The 22,390-nt window shown below is 44.7% G+C and overlaps 1 protein-coding gene across 1 annotated transcript in view; it reads left to right on the forward strand.

The window, feature by feature from the left end:
• The window catches only part of GTSE1 (G2 and S-phase expressed 1), a 57,495-nt gene extending 44,084 nt beyond the window's left edge, over nt 1-13,411 (forward strand). Inside the window, 2 exon segments of the mRNA XM_073619701.1 lie at nt 7,724-7,876; nt 12,612-13,411. Of these exon segments, the coding sequence (XP_073475802.1) occupies nt 7,724-7,876; nt 12,612-12,695 (237 nt within the window). The 3' untranslated portion in view covers nt 12,696-13,411.
• The last annotated feature ends 8,979 nt before the right edge of the window (nt 13,412-22,390 follow it).

Below are 22,390 nucleotides of genomic sequence, written 5' to 3' on the forward strand. Positions count from 1 at the left end.
TATAGTATGCCTGTAAAGTGGTGCATGTTTCCCGTGTTTAACAGTCCGAGAGCAAAATGACATTTCTAAAGGGGGGGGGGGGAAGTCATTTTAAAAGTGCTGGCGCCGGCTGCTATAATGAATTGTCGGGTCTCTGCAATACACATAAGTCATTTGAAAAAGACGGCCTGGGATTCCCCCACAGGGCATTACCAGGCTCTTTGGGTCTGGTATAAATATTAATTAAAAAAAAAAAAAAAAAAAGCGTGGGGGTCCCCCTCAAAATGATTTTAAGAGGAACCGCGCGATAAAAAAAAAATATATGGCATGGGGGTCCCCCTGAAAATCCATACCAGACCCTTATCCGAGCACGCAACCTGGTAGGCCGCAGAAAAAGAGGGGATGAGAGCGCCTCCCCCCCCCCCCCCCCCCCAACCGTACTAGGCCACATGCCCTCGACATGGGGAGGATGTCCCCTGGTTGGGGACAAGGGCCTCATCACCACAACCCTTGCCCGGTGGTTGTGGGGTATATGGGCGGGGGGCTTATCGGAATTTGGAAGGGGGACCACCAGATCCCGCCCCCTTGTGTGAAATGGTAATGGGGTACAAATGTACCCCCCTAACATTTCACAAAAAGTGTCAAAAATGTTAGACGGTTTTTGACAATTCCTTTTAATGCCTTCTTTCCCCGCTTCTTCCATCTTCTGGTCTTCATTCGGTTTTCTTCCTCAATCTTGTTCTTCCCCCGCTTCTTCCTCTGCTTCTTCGACGATCCGTATCCATGGGAGGTTCCCGCTGTGTGACGCTTCTGTTCTTCTGACAGTTCTTATATAACTGAGGGCGGAACCACCTGGTGACCCCCACCCCCCTCTGACGCACAGGGACTTCCCTATGGTTTTCCCTGTGGTGTCAGAGGGGGCGGGGTCACCCGTTACATAACCGGATGACCCCACCCCCTTCTGACATCACGGGGAAAGCCATAGTGAAGTCCCTGTGCGTCAGAGCGGGGAGGGGTTATATAAGAACTGTCAGAAGAACAGAAGCATCACACAGCAGGAACCTCCCGTGGATGCTGATCGTACAGAGAACAAAGTGAGGAAGATGCGGACGAGAAGACTGAAGGAAGAAGCAGGGGAAGAACAAGATGGAGGAAGAAAACCGAATGAAGACCAGAAGAAGATGGAAGAAGCGAGGAAAGAAGACATTAATAAAGGTATTGTCAAAAAACGTGTCTTGTCTTAACATTTTTGACTTTTTTTTTTTTTTTAAAGGTAGGAGTACATTTGTACCCTATTACCATTTCACATGGGGGGGGGGGGGGGGGAGGGGGGGATCTGGGGGTCCCCTTGTTAAAGGGGGCTTCCAGATTCCGATATGCCCCCCACCCGCATACCCCCATAACCACAGGGCAAGGGTTGTTGGGATGAGGCCCTTGCTCCCCATGTTGAGGGTATGTGGCCTGGTACAGTTCAGGAGGGGGGGCGCTCTCTCGTACCTCCCCTCCGCCCCCTCTTTTCCTGCGGCCTGCCAGGTTGCGTGCTCGGATAAGGGTCTGGTATGGATTTTGAGGGGGACCCCCACGCTGCCATTTTTTTTTTTTTTTCCCCCCAATGACTTTTAGGAGTATTGCAGAGCCCCGACAATTCATTATAGCAGCCGGTGCTACCGCTAGTACTTTTTTAAATTACTATTTTTTTTTTTTTTGCATTGATGCATGTCCCCTGGGGCAGGACCCAGGTCTCCAAACATTTTTTTTTATGACAATAGCTTGCATATTAACCTTTAAAATTATCACTTTTTTGATTTCTCCCATAGCCTTTTAAAGGTTGTTCCACGGCTTTCGAATATGCCACGAACATCCCAAATTATTCGCTATTCGGCTGACAGCCCATCCCTACCCTTCAAATTAAGTTGCACTGAAACACTACCTGCAGGAGCCGACACTGCTCTAGCTTGCTTGTGCAGACAAGTGTGAGGGAAGCCTTAGACATTGTTTGAACTTCACTATAGGAATGGATTTACTCTTCGTCTTTCTTCTTTTAGGACAGCACCTTGGAGAGCTCCACCCCTTCACAGGAAACACTGCCATGACAACACCCCTTTTAAATGCAGCTGCTTCCACCGTGCTGTCAGTCTTGGTGTATCCTCTGCCATGGTGGAAGCGCTGCTGGAGAACTAGTGGTGCTGCACTGTCTCCAAGGGGAGGGTGGCAGTACCTTCTGGCTTCTCCTTTTGTATCCTCTACAACCAGCTCAGCACCCCGCTGAAGAAATGACACTTTACTACAATGTAAAGTAGTGAGTGTACAGCTTGTATAACAGTGTAAATTTGCTGTCCCCACAAAACAAATAAAACACAGCCATTAATGTCTAAACCGCTGGCAACAAAAGTGAGTACAACCCTAAGTGAAAATGTCCAAATTGGGCCCAAAGTGTCAATATTTTGTGTGGCCACCATTATTTTTCCAGCACTGCCTTGCCCCTTGTGGCCAGGGAGTTCGCCAGAGCTTCACAGGTTGCCACTGGAGTCCTCTTCCACTCCTCCATGGCGACATCACGTAGCTGGTGGATGTTAGATCTTGTGCTCCTCCACCTTCTGTTTGAGGATGCCCCACAGATGCTCAATAGGGCTGGGGACATGTTTGGCCAGTCCATTACCTTTTACCCTCAGCTTCTTTAGCAAGGCAGTGGTTGTCTTGGAGGTGTGTTTGGGGTCGTTATGTTGGAATACTGCCCTGCAGCCCAGTCTCCGAAAGGAGGGGATCATGCTCTGTTTCAGTATGTCACAGTACATGTTGGCATTCATGGTTTCCTCAATGAACTGTAGCTCTACAGTGTCGGCAGCACTCATGCAGCCCCAGATCATGACACTCCTCTCCCCATCCCCCCCCCCCCCAATCATGCTTGGCTGTAGGCAAGACGCACTTGTCTTTGTACTCCTCACCTGGTTACCGCCACATATGCTTGACACCATCTGAACAAAATAAATTTATCTTGGTCTCATCAGACCACAGGACATGTATCCAGTAATCCATGTCCTTAGTCTGCTTGTCTTCAGCAAACTGTGTTTGCAGGCTTTTTTGTGCATCTTCTTTAAAAGAGGCTTCCTTTTGGGATGACAGCCATTCAGACCAATTTCATGCAGTGTGTGTGTGTGTGTGGCTTTTGGTCTGAGAGGCTGACCCCCACCCCTTCAACCTCTAGCGCAATGCTGGCAGCACTCATATGTCCATTTCCTAAAGACAACCTCTGTATATGACTCTGTGCACGTGCACTCAACTTCTGTGGTTGACCATGGCAAGGCCTGTTCTAAATAGAACCTGTCCTGTTTAAACTGCTGTATGGTCTTGGCCACTGTGCTGCAGTTCAGTTTCAGGGTTTTGGCAATCTTCTTATAGCCTAGGCTATCTTTTATATAGAGCAACAATTCTTTTTTTCAGATCCTCAGAGTTCTTTGCTATGAGATGCCATGTTGAACTTCCAGTGACGAGAGAGAGTGATGACACCAAACTTAACACACCTGCGACCCTTAACACTAAGGAGTCACATGACACCAGGGAGGGAATATGGCTGATTGGGCCCAATTTGGACATTTTCACTTGGTGTATGCACTTTTGTTGCCAGCGGTTTAGATATTGATGGCGGCTGTTCTGAGGGGACAGCAAATTGACACTGTTATAACAAGCTGTACACTCTACTTTTACACTTTACATTGTAGCAAAGTGTAATTTCTTCAGTGTTGTCACATGAAGATATAATAAAATATTTACAAAAATGTAAAGTGGGTGTACTCACTTTTGTGATGCTGTATTTTTACCAGTAAACTGAGCTTATATAGTGAAATACAGTATTTTAAAATCTGTTTAACTCTTTTGATGCTTTTCAAAAGCAGCAGTGTTCTGTCAGATCAGCAAACCTGTGAGATCAGCAGGCTTGCCGCTGCTTTTAAAATTCAACATCAAAACAGTCAGACGGATTTCAAAATGCTGTTTACTGGTAAAAATAAGGAAATGCCAGACTCCGGTGGGTGTACAAAGATGTCTGCTTGCTGCCATCTCACTGTATCCTTACTGTGGGCAACTGCGGTGTGTACAACGATGGCTGTGACGGAACGTTACAAAATTTGATGGGTTGTCTAATCTGACGGAACACCAGCCGCTGGAACGTAGGGGAAAGGGGCAGGTCCTCTGGCTGGGGCTTCCTTCTGGCCCTTGAGTGCGGGGACCATGGATGGCTTCAGGCTTTAAAAAGCACAAGGTGTCAGTGGCAGGCCACTGTGCTGCGATGGGGGGGAAACTTATCAGCCGGGTTGGCGGATGCAGGCGTCCAGAACTCCAGCCAGGCCCTTTGTGTTTGTGTGTGTTTGTTTTTGTGGGGGTTTTTTTTTTCCCCTCCCCCTTCAGGGTATCTGGTGGCACAGGGTGTCAGGGAAGAGTCCACGCAAGAGTGCAAGGAACTCTTCTCAGTAAGGAAGGAACTAGCGGAAACTTTGGGGACAGTGTGCTCCCTTTTGAAGAAGCAGAGTCAGGGGTCTGGCCAGCGCTCCCATTCCATTTCTCTGCCCTCTTGAGAGATTATTCCCCCTCCCTCAACGTTGGATTCGGAAGAGGATGGAGATGAGGGCCTCACGTTAAAAACTAACTTTTTGGAGGAGGTGGATGACCTATTGATGGCAGTTTATACCACTTTGGCCATACAAGAGGAGAACACACTTATCCTTGCATAAGATGGACTAGGAGACCAAACATATGGTGTTCCCGGTCCATAAAGTACTGACCGAGATGGTGGAGTGGAAAGACCCAGAAAAGGGCCAGTTCCCAAAGGAGGTTTCTTTTTGAAGAAAAGTTTTTCATTTGGAACAAGAGACCAAGAATTGATGCGGCCTTCTCCAAATCTCAAGGCGTACTGATTTTATCAAAGATGCCATGGATAAGAGGGCAGACTCTCTTCCTTCTGAAATTGGCAATGGCGTCTACTGTAGTAGCGAGGAACCTCGAGTGCTGGGTAGAGCAGCTTAAAGGACATGTGGAAGCAGGCACCTCTATACAAGATTTACTAGAATCCTTTCCTACACTCCTGAAGACGGTTAAGTGCATGGCTGATGCCTCAGCAGAGTCCATTAGGATGTCGGTGAGATCCTCTGCCCTTATCAACTTGGCCAGATGGGCCCTATGGCTCAACCTGGTCAGGGGAAACGTGAAACACTTTGTGGGATCCCCTTTAGAGAGGACTTACTGTTTGGGCCGGAAGCAGAGACCGTGTTGGACAGAACGGCTGACAAAAATAAGGCCTTTCCACCTAAGGAAGTACCACCAAGAGAATTTTTCACCCTTTCAGCAGCCCCAAAAAGCGGGGGGGGGGGGGGGGGGTTGTTGTTGCTCTTCTTCAGGCCCCCAGAACAAGTTGCCAAAAAAAAAAAAACTATCACCTTCCGGTGGGCTGAAGCCTACAGACCTTCTTTCCTGTCTGGAAGGAAGCAATGACAAGTCCTTTTGTGTTGAACATTATCAGGCAAGGTTACAACCTAGAGTTCTCTTGGACTCTCCCCCCGCCCAATTTTTATATAATGGATCTCACAGGGGATCAAGATAAAGCTACATACAACAGGGGGTTATCATCCAAGTTCCCAGGGAGGGGGGAGGGTTTCTATCACCACATATTTAGTCAAACCATCAGGAAATTCCACCTGATCTTAAATTTGAAAATCCTAAACAGGTCCATAAGATACAAGATTCGGAATGGACACTTTTCCGTAAGAAGTCTGCTCACCCCCAATTGTTTTATGGCATCAATTGATTTTAAGGGCTGTCTACCTGCACTTCCCAATTGCAAATTTGTCTCAAAGGTTTCTGCGTCTGACAGTCAACCTGGGAGGGGAGACATGTAATCTCCAGTTCAGAGCTCTGCCCTTCAGCCTTTCCTCCTCACCCAGAGTGTTTACAAAAGTTTTGGCAGAGGCCTTGGAGCCCCTGAGGCTGAGTCGCCATAGTGCCCTCCCTGGATGACCTACTTTTTTTGTGGAGTCCAGGCAACAATTAGCAGCCAACCTGCAAGTAACCCAAAAGCACCTGAACAGTTTTTGGCTGGCTGCTGAATCAACCAAAGTTGACTCTAATCCTGGCTCAGCGAGTGAGCTTTCTAGGGTATGAGATAAATTCGACACAACAGAGAATCTTTCTCCCAGGAGAAAAGAGAAAATTTTGTTAACCTTTTAAGTGGATGTAAACCCGATTTTGCAGATATGTGCCCAGCTCAAATTTCATTAGTGTTTTTGTTCAAAGCGCTATGTCCTGTAACTGTCTCCTGCTCCGTTCTTCGGTTATCAGCCTGATAACTGCTGACCATTTCCCTGTCGCATATGATAAAAGCAGCCAGAGTTTTTTGTGTTAGGGAGGTTGCTATAAATCAGCACAGAGCTGAACAATTTAACGGAGCTGAAAGTCTCTACCTATGAGGAGAGGGTGTGTGCCTTTCCTCCAATCTTGTCTTGGCTGTATGCCCAGGCTTCACTGCAGGCTAACCAGGAACATGATGTGCACTTTCTAAACGGTATATAAAGATGGCAGATATGCATGTAAAACTTTTATGTAGAGAGATCTGTTTCATCTGAGGCTGTTCACCTCACTGGGTATATGTGAGGGTTTACATCCACTTTAACGTTGGTTCAGTCCAACGGGGGGGCCTCCCTTGGGTCTTTTACACTAACCAAGCGTTTAACACACAAGCACATAAGGAGCCCACTTCGGAGAACAAACCATGCAAGGCCAATGGTCCAAGGCGGAGGCCAGGAGATCTTCCAACTGGAGGGAACTAAAAGCGATTTATCTGAGTCTGCTGGTCTTCCAGCAGTCCTTGGGGAAATCTGCATGTGCAGGTTCTATCAGACATGACTGCTGTCCTGTATCTGACAAAACTGGGTGGAACATGGAGTAGAGCCCTAATGGAGCTGGTGCATCAGATCCCATCTTGAGCGGAATCAAATCTAGCTTCGCTATCAGCAATTCACCTGAAGGGTACGCAAAATGTTCTAGCAGACTTCCTCAGCAGAAAGTAAGGGAGTCTGAATGGTCATTGAATCAGGAGATCGTTTTGATTTACTGAGAGTTGGACTGCCCCAGATGGATTTATTTGCAAACCAGGGGAATGTAAAGACGCCTGCCTTTTTTGCTCCAAAGAGGATCAAACAATAGGATTGGATGCGTTAGCCCGCAAATGGGACTTCCCTCTGTTGTGCACTCGCTCATATCACCCCCCCCCACCCCCGTTCCAGTCGATCCCGCGAGTACTAGCAAAGTTCAGAATAGAATCCAGACAGAATCCTGGTTCAGTAAGCCTTTTCTTTCTTGTAAACCATTGTAATCAGTCTTCTCTTCTTTAGATCAGTGTATTCCACCTATTTTGGTGGATGGTTGGTGATCCCTCACTTTGCTAAATGAGGTCTATCGCTCCTTCAGTAAGCAGTTTGTCCTGGTCTGAAACACCAGGCAGATCCTCGCTACGCTCCCTTTGGTCATTGCAGTTTCCATGTTTATTCATTCCTTTAGCCTTTTCCTTTTTAGATGCCCTTTGTAGTATTATCTCCACATTCACATAAGCATTCCCAAATTCCTGTGTCCCTCAAGGTATGATATATAAAAAAAAAAAAACTAACAAAATAACAAATATTTTTCTCTTGAAATTCATTGCAAAATGAAGTACAAATCTATTTTTAACACTGGAACACGTTTAATCTTCTTATAATAGGTTTTATTAATTGATATTGAGGTGGAAAAAGCTAATGCCAAAATACGGAAGCAAGCGTCAATTGAAAATGACAGTCAACCTCTAATTGATCTTTCAAATACCCCTGAACTGAACAAGCAACCTATCCTACTGAAACCAACATATGTTACCCAGGTAAGTTGTTTTTGTTAGCAATACCCTGAATGATGTACAAAAGGGGATAGTTTGTATATTTTCTCCAGTGACCAATGCATTTGTCAGGGGGGATATATTTCAAACTCCTATCAGATTTGAAAGAAAGCCTTGACATACAAGGGTCAAAACAAATGTACCCAAGGCTTGTTTCATCTCCCTGCATAGCTGTTACACCAGGCCAGCTTAGTTCTCAACTACCTTTTTTTTATTTGTAACTTGGTTTCTTGAGCACCTATTCATTTTTATGTCTAAGCCCAAGTATTGTCAATCATGCTGTAATATGTACAGTGATTAAAATTACTAAAGGCAAAAAACGAAAACGAATGCAGCCATAATATATCTAAGGAATGTTAAACGCCAAAGTAGTTTTGGTTTCCTAGCAGTGTGGGAAAACAATGCTCATAAGACGTCTACTTGTAAAGCTGGGGATCTTCTTCTTCCCCTTTTTTTTTTTTTTTTTTTTTTTTTTTTTTTTTTTTGTCCCTAAGCCTTCCAAAGGCTAAATCTAATACAGGACATGCTTTCATATGAAGACCTATCCCTCCTGGTTTCAAGGCCCCTTCACAATGATGGGACATCCCCAGTTCTCAGTGGGTCATATGTTGACCTTCTGGTGCCATAAAATCGGATCCCTATGTCCAGAATAATTTTCAAAGGTTACAAGCTGACGTTTTCAACCCCCCTGCCGAATAATTTTAAAGTTGTCCGTCCCTTATCATAATGGGTGAATCTGCTTGCTGTGGTCCAGCAGCTCGTGTCCAGCCTATTCTGGGTCCAAAAGACTGTCAAATTGTTCTATGGATTCAAAGGCTCATGGGGGGGTTTATTTTGTGTTGTAGGGTAGCTGGACAATCTCCTGTTAGGGGACCAGCCCTCTGTAGCTGTTAGCCAGCATCCAACAAAGCAGACTCTGCAGAGTTTCTGTTGGCAGCTGTTTAATCTGATGAAGTCCTTGCTGGACCCATCTCTTAGGTTCAATGTGGGGTGCAGTTCAGGACGCTCTTTAAGTGCAAGAAACCTGGTCATTGGAGAGAGCCCGGCATTCAATCAACATTCCAGAGCACAAAGTAATTTCAAAAGTGTCCCTTCAACATGTACCCCTCAATTGCGAGGCACCAGACAGGAGAATCCAGTTGGACAGTGCCACAGCCATGGCCTACATTACCCTAATGAAGACACCAGAAGAAACCACCCCTAAGGGGTGGGTTTTTTTTTTTTTTTTTTTTTTTTTTTAATACCCTCAGTTACGACCTTGCCTTATGTCTTGTTCCAAAACATCCACAGGAATTTTCTCTCCACTGTCTTAGGCCTGGTTCACACCTATGCAGTTTGCATATTCCAGGTGCATTTTGTGTTTAACACGTTTTTTTATCCATTGAAGTCTATGGACCCAGAAAGTCCCTGGCCCTTTCCATAAAATGCAGATGTGAACATGACCCATTGGAAACCATGTTAAATGGACTGCAAACTGAAAATGCATAGGTGTGAACCAGACCTTAATGTGATGTGTAAAAGAAAACTGTGCTCTAATGTCTAATATAGTGAAAAATGTAACAATTGCATGGTGACACAAGGGACAAAAATATAAATCAAATTTTACAGTGACACCATTGGGGAGTGGCAATGTGTCAAGTCCCAATATAGAACTAAAGCAGAATATATCCTTCAGGGTGAATAATGTATGGAAAACGGTACAAAAGATGCTTAAAGTCCTCCTGTGACTGTCATGATGACATTGGAGCGGATGGACTTGCATAGTCACACGGACTCTGAGGGATCCAGTGTCCTCACTCGGCAATCATGTTCATATAGGTCTATCTAAGTCCATCCGCTCCTTATTAGTGTTTGGAGGATATTGTGGTCGGATCTGCCATTCGTTTGCTATCCCTAAAGGAAAAGGCCCTCGCTGGGTATTGGCCACAAGCGAGTTAGCTTGTGCAAGCTGGCAAGCGTGCACTCCATGTGGTGGTGGATTCACACTTGTCTGTCAATGTGATCGTGACATTCACAGGAGGAGGACTTTAAACACCTTGTGTACTGTTTTCCATACATTATTCCCCTTTTAAGGATATATCTGCTTTAGTTCTATATAACATCATTGGGACTTGCTGGCACATATTGCCACTCACTTAATGTGATATGTGCTGTGAGTTTACCTTTCAGTTACTGACTATCAGAAAAGTGTGTTTTATCTTTGTACTTGATGCATTTGAGCCTACAGTTTGAAGGATAGGGTTCCTCCCTTCCCTGTAAGCTCACTCTACCAGATCTGTTAGTGCTTTGTTGGGACTTTAGCAATCAGACAGCCCAGATTTGCTAGGCTGCCACCTGGGCTTATTTTAACACATTTAAAGCGGAGTTCCACCCAAAAGTGGAACTTCTGCTCATTGTACGTGCCCCCCCTCTCCGTGCCACATGTGGCACCTTTTGGGGGGGGTGGGGGGTGGGGGGGGGCAGCATACCTGTTTTTCACGGGTATGCTTTCCCCTCAGCTGCAGGTATTGACATCACGGCTGGGGCTCCCTCCTCCCCCTGTCGCAGGGCCAGTAGGAGAGAGGAGCGGATCCTCGGGCATGCGCAGTAGGGTTCCTGGCATGAAGCCGAAAGGGAACCCAGCAGTGTAGCCTTACTCGCAATGGAGGTGGCATTCACCTGACAGATGGAAACCACAGCTGCGGTGCCGACATCGCTGGACTCCAGGACAGGTAAGTGTCCGATTATTAAGTCAGCAGCTACAGTATGTGCAGCTGCTGGTTTTTTAATTTTTGCAGCAGTGGGCGGACCTCCGCTTTTAAGTTCTATCAGGTGGATGTTTAGGCCTCCTGATACCTCCCCCCTCCCTTCCCCCCCCCCCCTCCCTTCTAAACCTTCTGTTGGCACTTGGGACATCTCTGATTTGTGAGGGTATATTCAGGCCAGTCTTTGGGGGGTGTAATAGGCCCTGTGTAAGAATTTCAATTGGATGAAACGGTCCCTAGCAGAGATTGCTGTTGTCCCAGACTTCCTCTGACAGAGGGTATGTCCACCTTCCAGGAGTGGAATAGGGGAAATTGCCCCTCTGAGTCTCCACATGTGAGATGGAGATATAGCACCGCAAAGTTTTTACTTCCTAGTCACGGATATGCATTACAGCCCATTAATTCTATGAGGCTGAAGATGGCAGGACACAGTCCTGTTCTGAGACTGTTTACATCCTGGCCTCGCTTGCTCATTACAATGCCAGGGATTGCAACCACTGGTTTGAGGCAGGTGTGCCTCTGTGGAGGGGGGGTTCGGTTAAAGTATTACTAAACCCACAACAGTAAAATCAGTCTTTATATGCAGTAAAGCATGCTTGGTATACTCACTGTGGAACCTAAGGGGTTATTCCTCTGCAGTGTCTAAAAAGGCTCCTCTGATCCTCCCCTTCTTCCACTGTGCCAATATATTTCCTGATAGTACAGAGCTAGGGGACAAGCTGCAGATGCTCAGTTTACTGTGTGGGGTGTGTTTTGTGTTGTTTTGTTTTTTGTTTTGTTTTTTTCCCCCCTCCTAGGGAGAGGGCATGTGATCAGCACTGTCCAGACAGAGGGTCAGGGGTTCTGCATCCTCATAGGACAGTCGGTACAGAATTTAAAACTCCTCCTCCTCCAAGCTTTAACCAGATGCAGATAGTCACAAGACTGCTATAACTGCTGATAAAATATTGTATTTACTAAAATTGCATTTCCATGTACTGTGGGAGACCAGATATAGTGAATGCAGGGTCCGGGGTTTAGTAACACGAAGTTATGGCAAAAAGGTTAAAAGAATAAGTACTTTAACTTGCATTCTTTAAATTGTTACCAAACCCAGGACCCTGCATTCACTATATCTGGTCTCCCACAATGCACAACATGGAAATGTAATTATTTTATTGAACTTAAACTGCTAAATACCTTTTTCTCATCAGCAGTATATAGCAGTTTTATGACTTCTCGTGAACCTTGTTTGGTCGAGCACTGGCTAAAGCTTATAGGAGGAATTTTCCTCTGACTGTCCTATGAGGCTGCATGAGCCCTGATTTTCTGTCTGGACAGTACTGGCCGTGTGCTGATCACATGCACCCTCCCAAAAAATAAAAACCTCTAGCAATACACACAAAACTGAGCAAGTGCAGAGTGCCTCCAAGGCTCTGTATTAACAGCAGGTGGATTGGGGACTAAGCAGAGGATCAGAGAAGACTCTATCAAACGGCCTTTTTACACAATGCAGATTAACCCCTTAGGTTCCACAGTGAGTGTAACAAGCATGCTTTACTGCATATATAGGCTGATTTTACTGTTGTGGGTTTCGTACCCTTTAAAATTATAGCTGTTGATGGGTTAGATCCAGGTAGTGCAAATCTTTCAGGATAAAACTCTTGCGTCACACATGTACTGCTTATACTGTGTCCATTGCACTGTCCTAAAGCACAGATTAAATATGAATACCATGGCTAGTAGTTGGAGACAAGACAAGTGAATTTGTTAAACAATACTTGCAGAGTGGGGGTGTGCGCATATAGTTCAGCAAATATCCAGTGGACCAATGGTATTCTAAAAGTCACTTTGTCAATTTTTGGTGTGTGTGGTTTGTTTGTTTTTTTTTATATCTCTTCAATAATCTTTTTTTTTTTTTTTTTTTTTTTTTTTTTTTTTTTTTTTTTTTTTTTCTTTCCCTCCTCCCACCAACCCCCCCCCTCTCGCCTATTCAGTTAATTGACTTCAGCTCTCCTCTTATAAAGTTGAGCCCTGCAGCCAACAAAGAGAACATGGACTCACCCCTCCTGAAATTTTGAATCATGACTTGAGAATTATGATCATTTCGCACAATAAAGAATTTGCTTTGTACAGCTCTGCACTACTTGAAAGTAATCTACAAAAATGTGCACAATATGTACTCTGTTCCTTTTTCCTAAACCATAAACATGGAGAGTGAACCTTTTGTGGTACCAACAGGCTGATTTTGGAGGAGACCTATGCAACCTTTACAGTTCTGCTCCCCTGGATCACCTAGGTCACAGGCCACAGATACTTACGTTTTAACGCTACTGGCAGTGTCGGGAGCTGTCCACATGCCGGCTACATATTTCTACAGGGCTACTATGATGAGTGTTGACGCTCGCATGTAACAGGAGCCCAAAATTTGGGGGCTCTATGAAGATTTAGAGGAAATCTAAAGAAGTTTGTAGATATTGCTAGACTATGTACATTACTGTTATGGCTTTACTTTAGCCTGTGATAACCTACATTGACATTCAGTGCTGGATGTTTTGTCCTATCTTTCATAATCTACAACCTGTCCTATCTATCAGTGTTGTAATATTGGTCTGTATTAAATAACATCTGAAACTGATGCTTAAATGTATTGTCCCCTATTTTAAATAAGGCACATTGGATGTTGTGTGTTTAAGTAAATGTCAAAAGAGCTATAAAAATATTGATTGATTTTATGTTGTACATTTTCACTTTGAATTGTGTATAATTGAAAAAAATAAAATATATTTGGTAAGTTTCTCTGTATTTGGCTATATAGTTTATTCTGTGTGTGTGTGTGTGTGTGTGTGTGTGTGTGTGTGTGTGTCCCTTCCTTTTTTGTGAACAAGGTCTGTACAAATGAAAGTGATATTTCTGAGACTGGCACCTGATCACACACTGTAGCCAGGTGCACGATACATTGGTATCCTCTTTCCAGCCCCAGCCTGCTGACTGGGTAAGGCAAGTTTCACACTGTTGCAGGCTGCACGGCCCACGTTTGCTCAGGCACGGCAGCCTATTCATTTGAATGTGCTGGTGTGACTACGTTTCCAACAGGAAAAAGGTGCATGCACCTTTTTAAAAACGTGGCCACAGAGAAACTGCATGGTCTTTTTTTTGACCATGTGATTTCTCTGCTTCCCATATAAGCATAAAGCTCTGCAGGCTGAGATGTACTGGGGTGCAATTTAGAATGAATGGCAGCCCTGTGTCTCGTAAAAGCAGTGCGATTTGGCTGCAGCTGCAGGTGCTGGAACAGGTGATTCCTGCAACCAGCCCACAAGATGATGGAACGAAAGTATCTGGAACCAATACTAGTAGGCTAGCTGAGTCTTGCTATAACTTAGGAGGGAGGGAGAGGATAAAATGTGCACAAGTACACAAATGCTAGAAGTATTTTTGATATTTAAAATGGAAGAACTAGAACGTCTGATGCATGAAGAGGATTTTGACTTTGTGGGAATATTTGAGACCTGGTTTGACGGCTCACATGACTGGAAGAGGGGGAGGGGTGTGCCTGCATGTCGACCGATTTGTTAGTAAATATGATGGAGGACATTAACGAGGCTGGTTAAATTGTGGGTCGACGCTATAGGACCCCTAATGCTAGAAATGAGGAAAAGACCATCTCCTTTCACAGTTGGAGATGGTGGCAATGTTATATCCCTGCTCCTTCACGTGCCCCCTTGGCAAGCTGTCTGCTAAAGGTGCACATTCCCAAGCTGGGCTGTGTGCATCCATAGACATACATAGCAGGTATGCCAAGCTCTCGCTCCTGCTACAGATGGGACAATGCTGGATCAGTAGGAGGAGCCAGGTAGCTGTTTAGGGGTGGGGGGGCTAGTACAGATGAGTTTTTTTTTTTTTACTAAGCTGCGCTTCATACTACATGATGCTAAAAGAACGAATTCTTGCAACAAAATGCTGGGGTTGATTTACTAAAACTGGAGAGTGCAAAATCTTATGGAGCTGTGCATGTTAGCCAATTGGCTTTTAATATAAGCTTGCTCAAATGAGTTTTGACAAAAAAACTGGAAGCTAATGGCTTTCTATGCAAATTTTGCACGCTCCAGTTTGAGTAAATCAACCCCACTGAAGAGAAATATGGGAGTGCTTTAAGGACATTAGACAACGGCATATGTCGGTGCATTTCTATGCAGGGTAGACATAAATCAATGTGTGTGTGTGTGTGTGTGTGTGGTGTTTTTTACTTTTATCATTTATTTTTAATAAAATGCTTTTGGAGTAAGAATCTATTTAGGATACATTAATAATTTAGTTTATTCAGTATGAAATGGAGCTTGGTTATGTAGCATGCGGCTGTATATTCGCAGAATGTCATAGTAACCATGAAAGAAAACAAAGTTCAGCACTATTCCTTTATCCCATTGTTTTGCAAATCTATGTACACTACAAACTGATTGAATTGGTTCTGATACTGCTGTTTTACTAACCTGACAGCTTATTTCAAATGAGAAACCTTCATTTTGTTTGCAAATATTAAAGGTTCTAACTACCAGTAAGAATAAGTCCTTACATTTAAAGAGTCCCTGTCATTTCAGATACAACATGGCAGTGCCTGTTAGCGGGCATCCACTCACCTGCTACCGTCATGGCCCTCATTGTTGTCACTGCCGCATCCCCAGCCATCCCATTAAAGTGAATGGGACTGTTGGCGAGTTAACAACGGGTCAGAGGAAGAGCTACTGCAGGACAGAAATGACGGTTGCTCTTTAAAAATTATGATTTAAATCAAATCCACCCTATTTCTATGGGCAACAAATATAAAAGTGCAAAAGTTGGAACAGTGTGGCTAAATACTAAAAACGAAAACGTAAAAAAAAAAAAAAATACACTTCAAAGGGTCAACATTGACATTCCAAAATGACAAAGAATGAAATAAGAAATGAAAGAGTGATCCCAAAAATGTTTTCAAATATATTAATAGTAAGAAGGAAAGGTCGGAATGTATTGGCACCATAAAAGATGATCAGGGGAAATTGGTCACAAGTGACAGGGAGAAGGCAACTATATTAACTTCATTACTCTCTGGAGTTTGTACAAATGAAAAGGGGGGACTAAACAAGACAGTAATGTCAACTTTATATTGAATATACAATTGTGGCTGACAAAAACCAGTATTGGGAGGAGGACTAGAAAAACAATGTGAATAAATCACTAAGACCAGATCGACCCGAACACATTCAACACATTTTTTTGGTTTTACCCCACCCCCCCCCCCCCCCCCGCTAGCGGCTGAGAAAGGGTTAAAAACCACCGCAAATCGCCTCTGCAGAGGTGCTTTGCCAGCGGTATAGCTGCACTGTCCCATTGATTTCAATGGACAGGAGCGGTATATACTCCACTCCTTCACCGCTCCGAAGATGCTGCTAGCAGGACCTGTTTTCCCGTTCTGCCAGCGCACTGCTCCAGTGTGAAACACTGGAGACAAAGCAGCGGCACTTTCAGGTCGGTTTGCAGGCGCTATTAGCGCAATAGTGCCTGCAACCTGCCCCAGTGTGAAAGGGACCTAACTGTAAGTTGTAGCTGCTCTTCGGCAGCAGCAGCCCCTCTCTCCAGTAGATGATTTGGATGAGAAGGGACAGCTTTGTCCTGGGTTGGGGGTTAAACTGGCCTATGCAATATGCACTACTTAGTGTTACTAAACCCAGGACCCTGCATTCACAATATCTGGTCTCCCACAGAACATGGAAATGCAATTATTTTAGTAAATGTAACCTGCTAAATACCTTTTCTCATCAGCATATAGCAGTCTTGTGATGTCTATCAGTGTCCAGTAAAGCACTGGTTAAAGCTTGTAAGAGAAGTTTGCTGACTGTGCTATGAGACTGCAAGACCCCCGACCCTCTGTCTGAATAGTGCTAATTTGGCTCTGTGCTGATCACATGACGACTTAAAAAAAAAAAAAAAAAAAAAAAAAAAAAAACTTTCTAGCAATACAATAACCAAACTGAGCATGTGGAGCCTGACTCCATAGACTCTCTGTTATGAGGCACTGGGTCAGTGGAAGGAGGGGAATATCAGAGAGCCAGGTCATAAGCCTAGGCTTTTAACCAGTCAAACAGGAAGTGGGCTGTATAAGGTATTTACTATCCAAAGTTAAAACAGGAGGATTTAATAGTTGGAAAGATGAAAAAAAAATGACTGAAGTTCCACTTTAACTTGAGTTACTTCACCTATTTTCTGAGGAAAAAAAAGCCCTGCATTTAACATTTCATGGAGGTAAGCTGTAATTTGGATAAGGGAAGGTCTATGGATGTATTGGATCTGGATTATGCTAAGGCATTTGTTACACTGTCCCAAAATTGCTTAATTTACAAATTGAAGGGTCTTTTGGCAATGATGAAATCGTATGTACCTGGATAGAAAACCTTGCTGCAAGAGCATGTCCAGGGTGAAGTGATTAATGGCACATATTCTGAATGGTCTGGAGCTGTAAGTGGTGGGCTCTGTCCTGGGACCAATTCTGTTTACCCTGTCCAAAAATTATATAAAGATTGGAATACATAGTTCTATCTCAGTGTTTGCTGTTCATACAAAGCTAAGCAGGGTAATAACTTCACAACAGGATATTGAAACTTTACAAGAAGACCTCAAGGAAATAGAGGGGTGGGCAGCTATATGGTAGTATGGAGTTTAAATATTGAAAAATGTAAAGTAATGCAACTATAATATGCATGTGAGTTGCTTGTTGGGGAATCAAGGATGGAAAAGGATCTGGGGGGCCTGGTAGGTGACAGACTCAGCAGTACAAAGGAAAGGGAGAGAGGTGCCAGGCAGCCACATAGTGTAGTACAGTGTTTCTCAACTCCAGTACTCAAGGCACCCCAACAGGTCATGTTTTCAGGATTTCCCTCAGATGAAACGGCTGTGATAATTACTAAGTTAGTGAAACTGATTAAATCACCTGTGCAAAATAATGGAAAGCCTTAAAAGATGACCTGTTGGGGCGCCTTGAGGACTGGAGTTGAGAAACACTGGTGTAGTTTGTCAAATTTATCGATAACATACGGACTCACAAGGATGAGAGAGTTCAGAGCTTGCCAGTGAATATAGCGTCTAAGTCATGGATGGATGGATGGACAGGATTGGCTTCACTGCTACAGGAAGCTGCCAGAGTCGACGGGGATCAAAGAACGCTGGAGACAGCTCTGAAAGTAGGAGCACCAGACCAAGTGGTAACCTGAAGTGCTTCCCTCTCGCAAAGATCGTTGGGATACGTGCTTTAGGAGTCGGGACACCCCCTTCGTCAGTCTACCTATTTGATACCTTCCGGGGATTATATAAGCAATGCACTTGAAGGAATCAGCGTATAATATCACTGAATATAATATAGAAAAATCATCCTGACTGAATTTAAAATGAATAATGAAAATAAATAAAAACTGAGGATTTATAGAAATGTAAAAAAAAAAAACAAAGTATAAAAGACAAGTTAATCATATCTAATAAAAGCAAGCGAGTAATATGCTGTTAATTGCTGGATTGAGGACAAACTTAAATAAGAGGCAAATAAGCTGAAATATATTAATAAGAACCATAGCCCTGTGATCACTGTCTCCTTTGGACTAATCATAGTGATCAAAAAAGTAAACACAGGCTGCATGTGACAGCCACTGCTCTGTTTCCTCTCACCAATGACTGTGAGAAAAAAACAGAACGTTTCCTACTATGGAAGAATCATTTGAGTTTTTTTTTTTCATTTACATGGTCCCTGATCTCTAGCCACACCAGTATAGTGTAATTAAACCAGTTCAGCCAGCAACAATATCCTTGATCGCTAGCCACACCAGTACAGTGTCCATGATTGGTAGCCGCAACAGTGTTCCTGATTGCTGGCAGTATGTTCAGACCAGTGCAGCCATTAACAGTGTCACTAATTGCTAGCCCCACTAGTCACAGTGTTAACAGATCGATGCAGCCAGACAGCATTCCTGATCACGGTCAAACCAGTGTCAGTGATACCATGCCAGTGTAAGCCAGCAACATTGTTCCCGATCTCTGCCACCCTGTGTCAGTGACACCAGAGCCAGTGGCGGCCGCTCCATTAGGGGCGCAGGGGAGCTGCCCCCCTAATCCATGGCCAGGCCCCTAATCTACATGTAGGGCACCGGACGCATGGATTTCAAAGGGGTTTTTTTTAATCACATAATTAGAGCTTGAGGCTCTAATTGGCTTAAAAAAGGTTGAAGGCCTTCTCCAAGAGGAGAAGCAGGTGGGAAGCCGCCCGTGATCTGGATGGGGTAAGTGGGGGGCTGGTGGGAGCACGGGTGAGCGACGGGTGAGGGTTTGATCGATTGACCGAACGGGGTGGGGAGGTCGGGTGGTTTGTTTGTCGCCCCCCCAAAAAATGGAACACCAGCTGCCACTGACTACTGTTCGTCAGCAACAATGTCAGTGTCACCAGACCAGTGTAAACCAGCAACAGTGTTCCTAATCCCTAGCCAGACCAGCGTTATCCAGCAACAGTGTCCTGGATCATTAGCCACACCAGTTCTAGTATCACCAGACCAGTGAAATGGCAAGCACAAGTAATGGGGTGTTACAATATCAGTCATAAAGGATTAGGGCCCATACTAGTGTCCCAGAGGCACTTTCAAATCTTTTGTGGCTACCCTCTACCCCTGTACTTCAGCAGGACCATATCCATATCTCCCAACTTTCTGAGATGGGAATGAGGGGCGCCTAATAGCAAAATTATTGGTTAAACCCACAAGTGCTTTTTTACCATTACTTTTCATTTACAGTACCTCACAAAAGTGAGTACACCCCTCACATTTTTGTAAATATTTTATTATATCTTTTCATGTTACAATACTGAAGAAATTACGCTTTGCTACAATGTAAAGTAGTGAGTGTACAGCTTGTATAAAGGTGTAAATTTGCTGTCCCATCAAAATAACTCAACACAGCCATTAATGTCTAAACCGCTGGCAACAAAAATGTCCAAATTGGGCCCAAAGTGTCAATATTTTGTGTGTCCACCATTATTTTCCAGCCCTGCCTTAACCCACTTGGGCATGGAGTTCACCAGAGCTTCACAGGTTGCCACTGGAGTCCTCTTCCACTCCTCCATGACGACATCACGGAGCTGGTGGATGTTAGAGATCTTGAGCTCCTCTACCTTCCGTTTGAGGATGCCCCACAGATGCTCAATAGGGTTTTGGTCTGGAGACATGCTTGGCCAGTCCATCACATTTACCCTCAGCTTCTTTAGCAAGGCAGTGGTCGTCTTGGAGGTGAGTTTGGGTTGTTATCATGTTGGAATACTGCCCTGCGGCCCAGTCTCCGAAAGGGAGGGGATCATGCTCTGCTTCGGTATGTCACAGTACATGTTGGCATTCATGGTTCCCTCAATAAACTGTAGCTCCCCAGTGCCGGCAGCTCTAATGCAGCCCCAGACCATGACACTCCTACCACCATGCTTGACTGTAGGCAAGACACACTTGTCTTTGTACTCCTCACCTGGTTGCCGCCACACACGCTTGACACCATCCGAACCAAATAAGTTTATCTTGGTCTCATCAGACCACAGGACATGGTTCCAGTAATTCATGTCCTTAGTCTGCTTGTCTTCAGCAAACTGTTTGCAGGGTTTCTTGTGCATCATCTTTAGAAGAGGCTTCCTTCTGGGACGACAGCCATGCAGACCAATTTGATGCAGTGTGCGGCGTATGGTCTGAGCACTGACAGGCTGACCCCCCAGCCCTTCAATCTCTGCAGCAATGCTGGCAGCACTCAAACGCCTATTTCCCAAAGACAGCCTCTGGATATGATGCTGAGCACGTGCACTCAACTTCTTTGGTCGACCATGGCGAGGTCTGTTCTGAGTGGAACCTGTCCTGTTAAACCGCTGTATGGTCTTGGCCACCATGCTGCAGCTCAGATCAGGGTCTTGGCAATCTTCTTATAGCCTAGGCCATCTTTATGTAGAGAAACAATTCTTTTTTTTCAGATCCTCAGAGAGTTTATTGCCATGAGGTGGCATGTTGAACTTCCAGTGACCAGTATGAGAGATTGAGAGCAATACCACCACATTTAACACACCTGCTCCCCATTCACAACTGAGACCTTGTTACACTAACGAGTCACATGACACTGGGGAGGGAAAATGGCTAATCGGCCCAATTTGGAAATTTTCACTTAGCGGTGTACTCACTTTTGTTGCCAGCGGTTTAGACATTAATGGCTGGGTGTTGAGTTATTTTGAGGGGACAGCAAATTTACACTGTTATACAAGCTGTACACTCACTACTTTACATTGTAGCAAAGCGTAATTTCTTCAGCGTTGTCACATGAAAAGTTATAAAAAAATATTTACAAAATTGTGAGGGGTGTACTCACTTTTGTGAGATACTGTATGTTGACCAAAATGAGGGACAAATGAGGAGGAAAGAGGGACAGAGGGACTTTGTTCTGATTAAGGGACAGTCCCTCGAAATCAGGGACAGTTGGGAGCTATGCCTTATCCCTTTTAAAGCCCAAGTAGGAATTCAGGTGGAACAAAAGATTTTTTACCTGTTTATTTTTTTATTTGTTTTTCACCTAAGAATTATTCAAATGAATTGTGAGGCAAAGTAACCTGTATGTCCAAAAGTACATTGCCAGTAATCCCTATTTCTTTTTAAACCTTTCTTGGCCTTATTGTAAACATGGGAATCACAAACAAGAAAGGAGTACACTCCTATTGGTCCTCATACTCAATTCACCATATGCCATTATATTTTTGTTATGTCCTGGACACACTATACAATTTAATGGCAATTCCCTGTGCCCTCCCAAAGTCACCCTGCATATGATTAGACCACTTAACAATTTTTTCAAACATTTCTTACATTTATACTCCCCACAAAAAATATCTGCATTGATGGGTCCCTCATACATTTCACAGGCAGACACCCTCAAACAGTATCTCCCCTGTAAACATGACAGATATAAGGTGAAGTCATATAAATTTCCCTTAACGTCTTTCAGGACAGCACTTGAGAGAGTGACTCCTCCCCTTGCAAACAGGAAACACCTCTTCCACCAAACTTTAAAAGGAGGCTCCTTTCCACACATTGTCAGTTTTTGTGTTTCCTCTGGAGTGAACACTTCGTGGGGAAGTCAGGGCTCTCGGGTTCTGTCCTGAGAGCTCAGGTTTCCTATGTTTTTTCACCAAAATGTTTTTTTACCTCATGAGAGCTGTTTCCTCCCATTCCACAGCTGTTGTTAGGTGCTGCTGGCTGGGCTCCCTCTCCCTCTTCATCTGGGCTCAGGGTGAGTCAGACTGTCCTAGGCGGCGGCAAGGCAGGTGGGTGCCGTTCAGTTTTTTTTTTCTTCGGTCCACCGTCTGTTGCTTATTTCGCCGCCGCCATCTTGGGGATGGTAGCGGGACTCCATCCGCCGGAAATGAGGCATCCGGGAAGGGGGTGGCACCCACGGAACAGGCGTACGGCGTCATTTCCGCCGGAAATCGCAGAGGGAAAGGGGAGGAACGGGGCTGGTGCTTATTTGGCGGTTCCGGTCCGGGGCACTGGCGCTATTGGTGTCTGGAACTGGCGTTTTACCCACATAACACAGCAAGTGCTCCTCGATGGAATCGATGGCGGCAGCAAGTGGGACAGGCACCAGCAAGGCCCAGGTAAGGGACAGTTGTATACTGTCCTCCTTTTACTGTGGGGTCTCTCTCTCTCTTTCTCTACCCACCCCCCCGGTGGCAGGGGCCTGTCTGGGC

The sequence above is a fragment of the Aquarana catesbeiana genome, linkage group LG03, assembly GCF_042186555.1.
Source record: "Aquarana catesbeiana isolate 2022-GZ linkage group LG03, ASM4218655v1, whole genome shotgun sequence".
Taxonomy (NCBI): domain Eukaryota; kingdom Metazoa; phylum Chordata; class Amphibia; order Anura; family Ranidae; genus Aquarana; species Aquarana catesbeiana.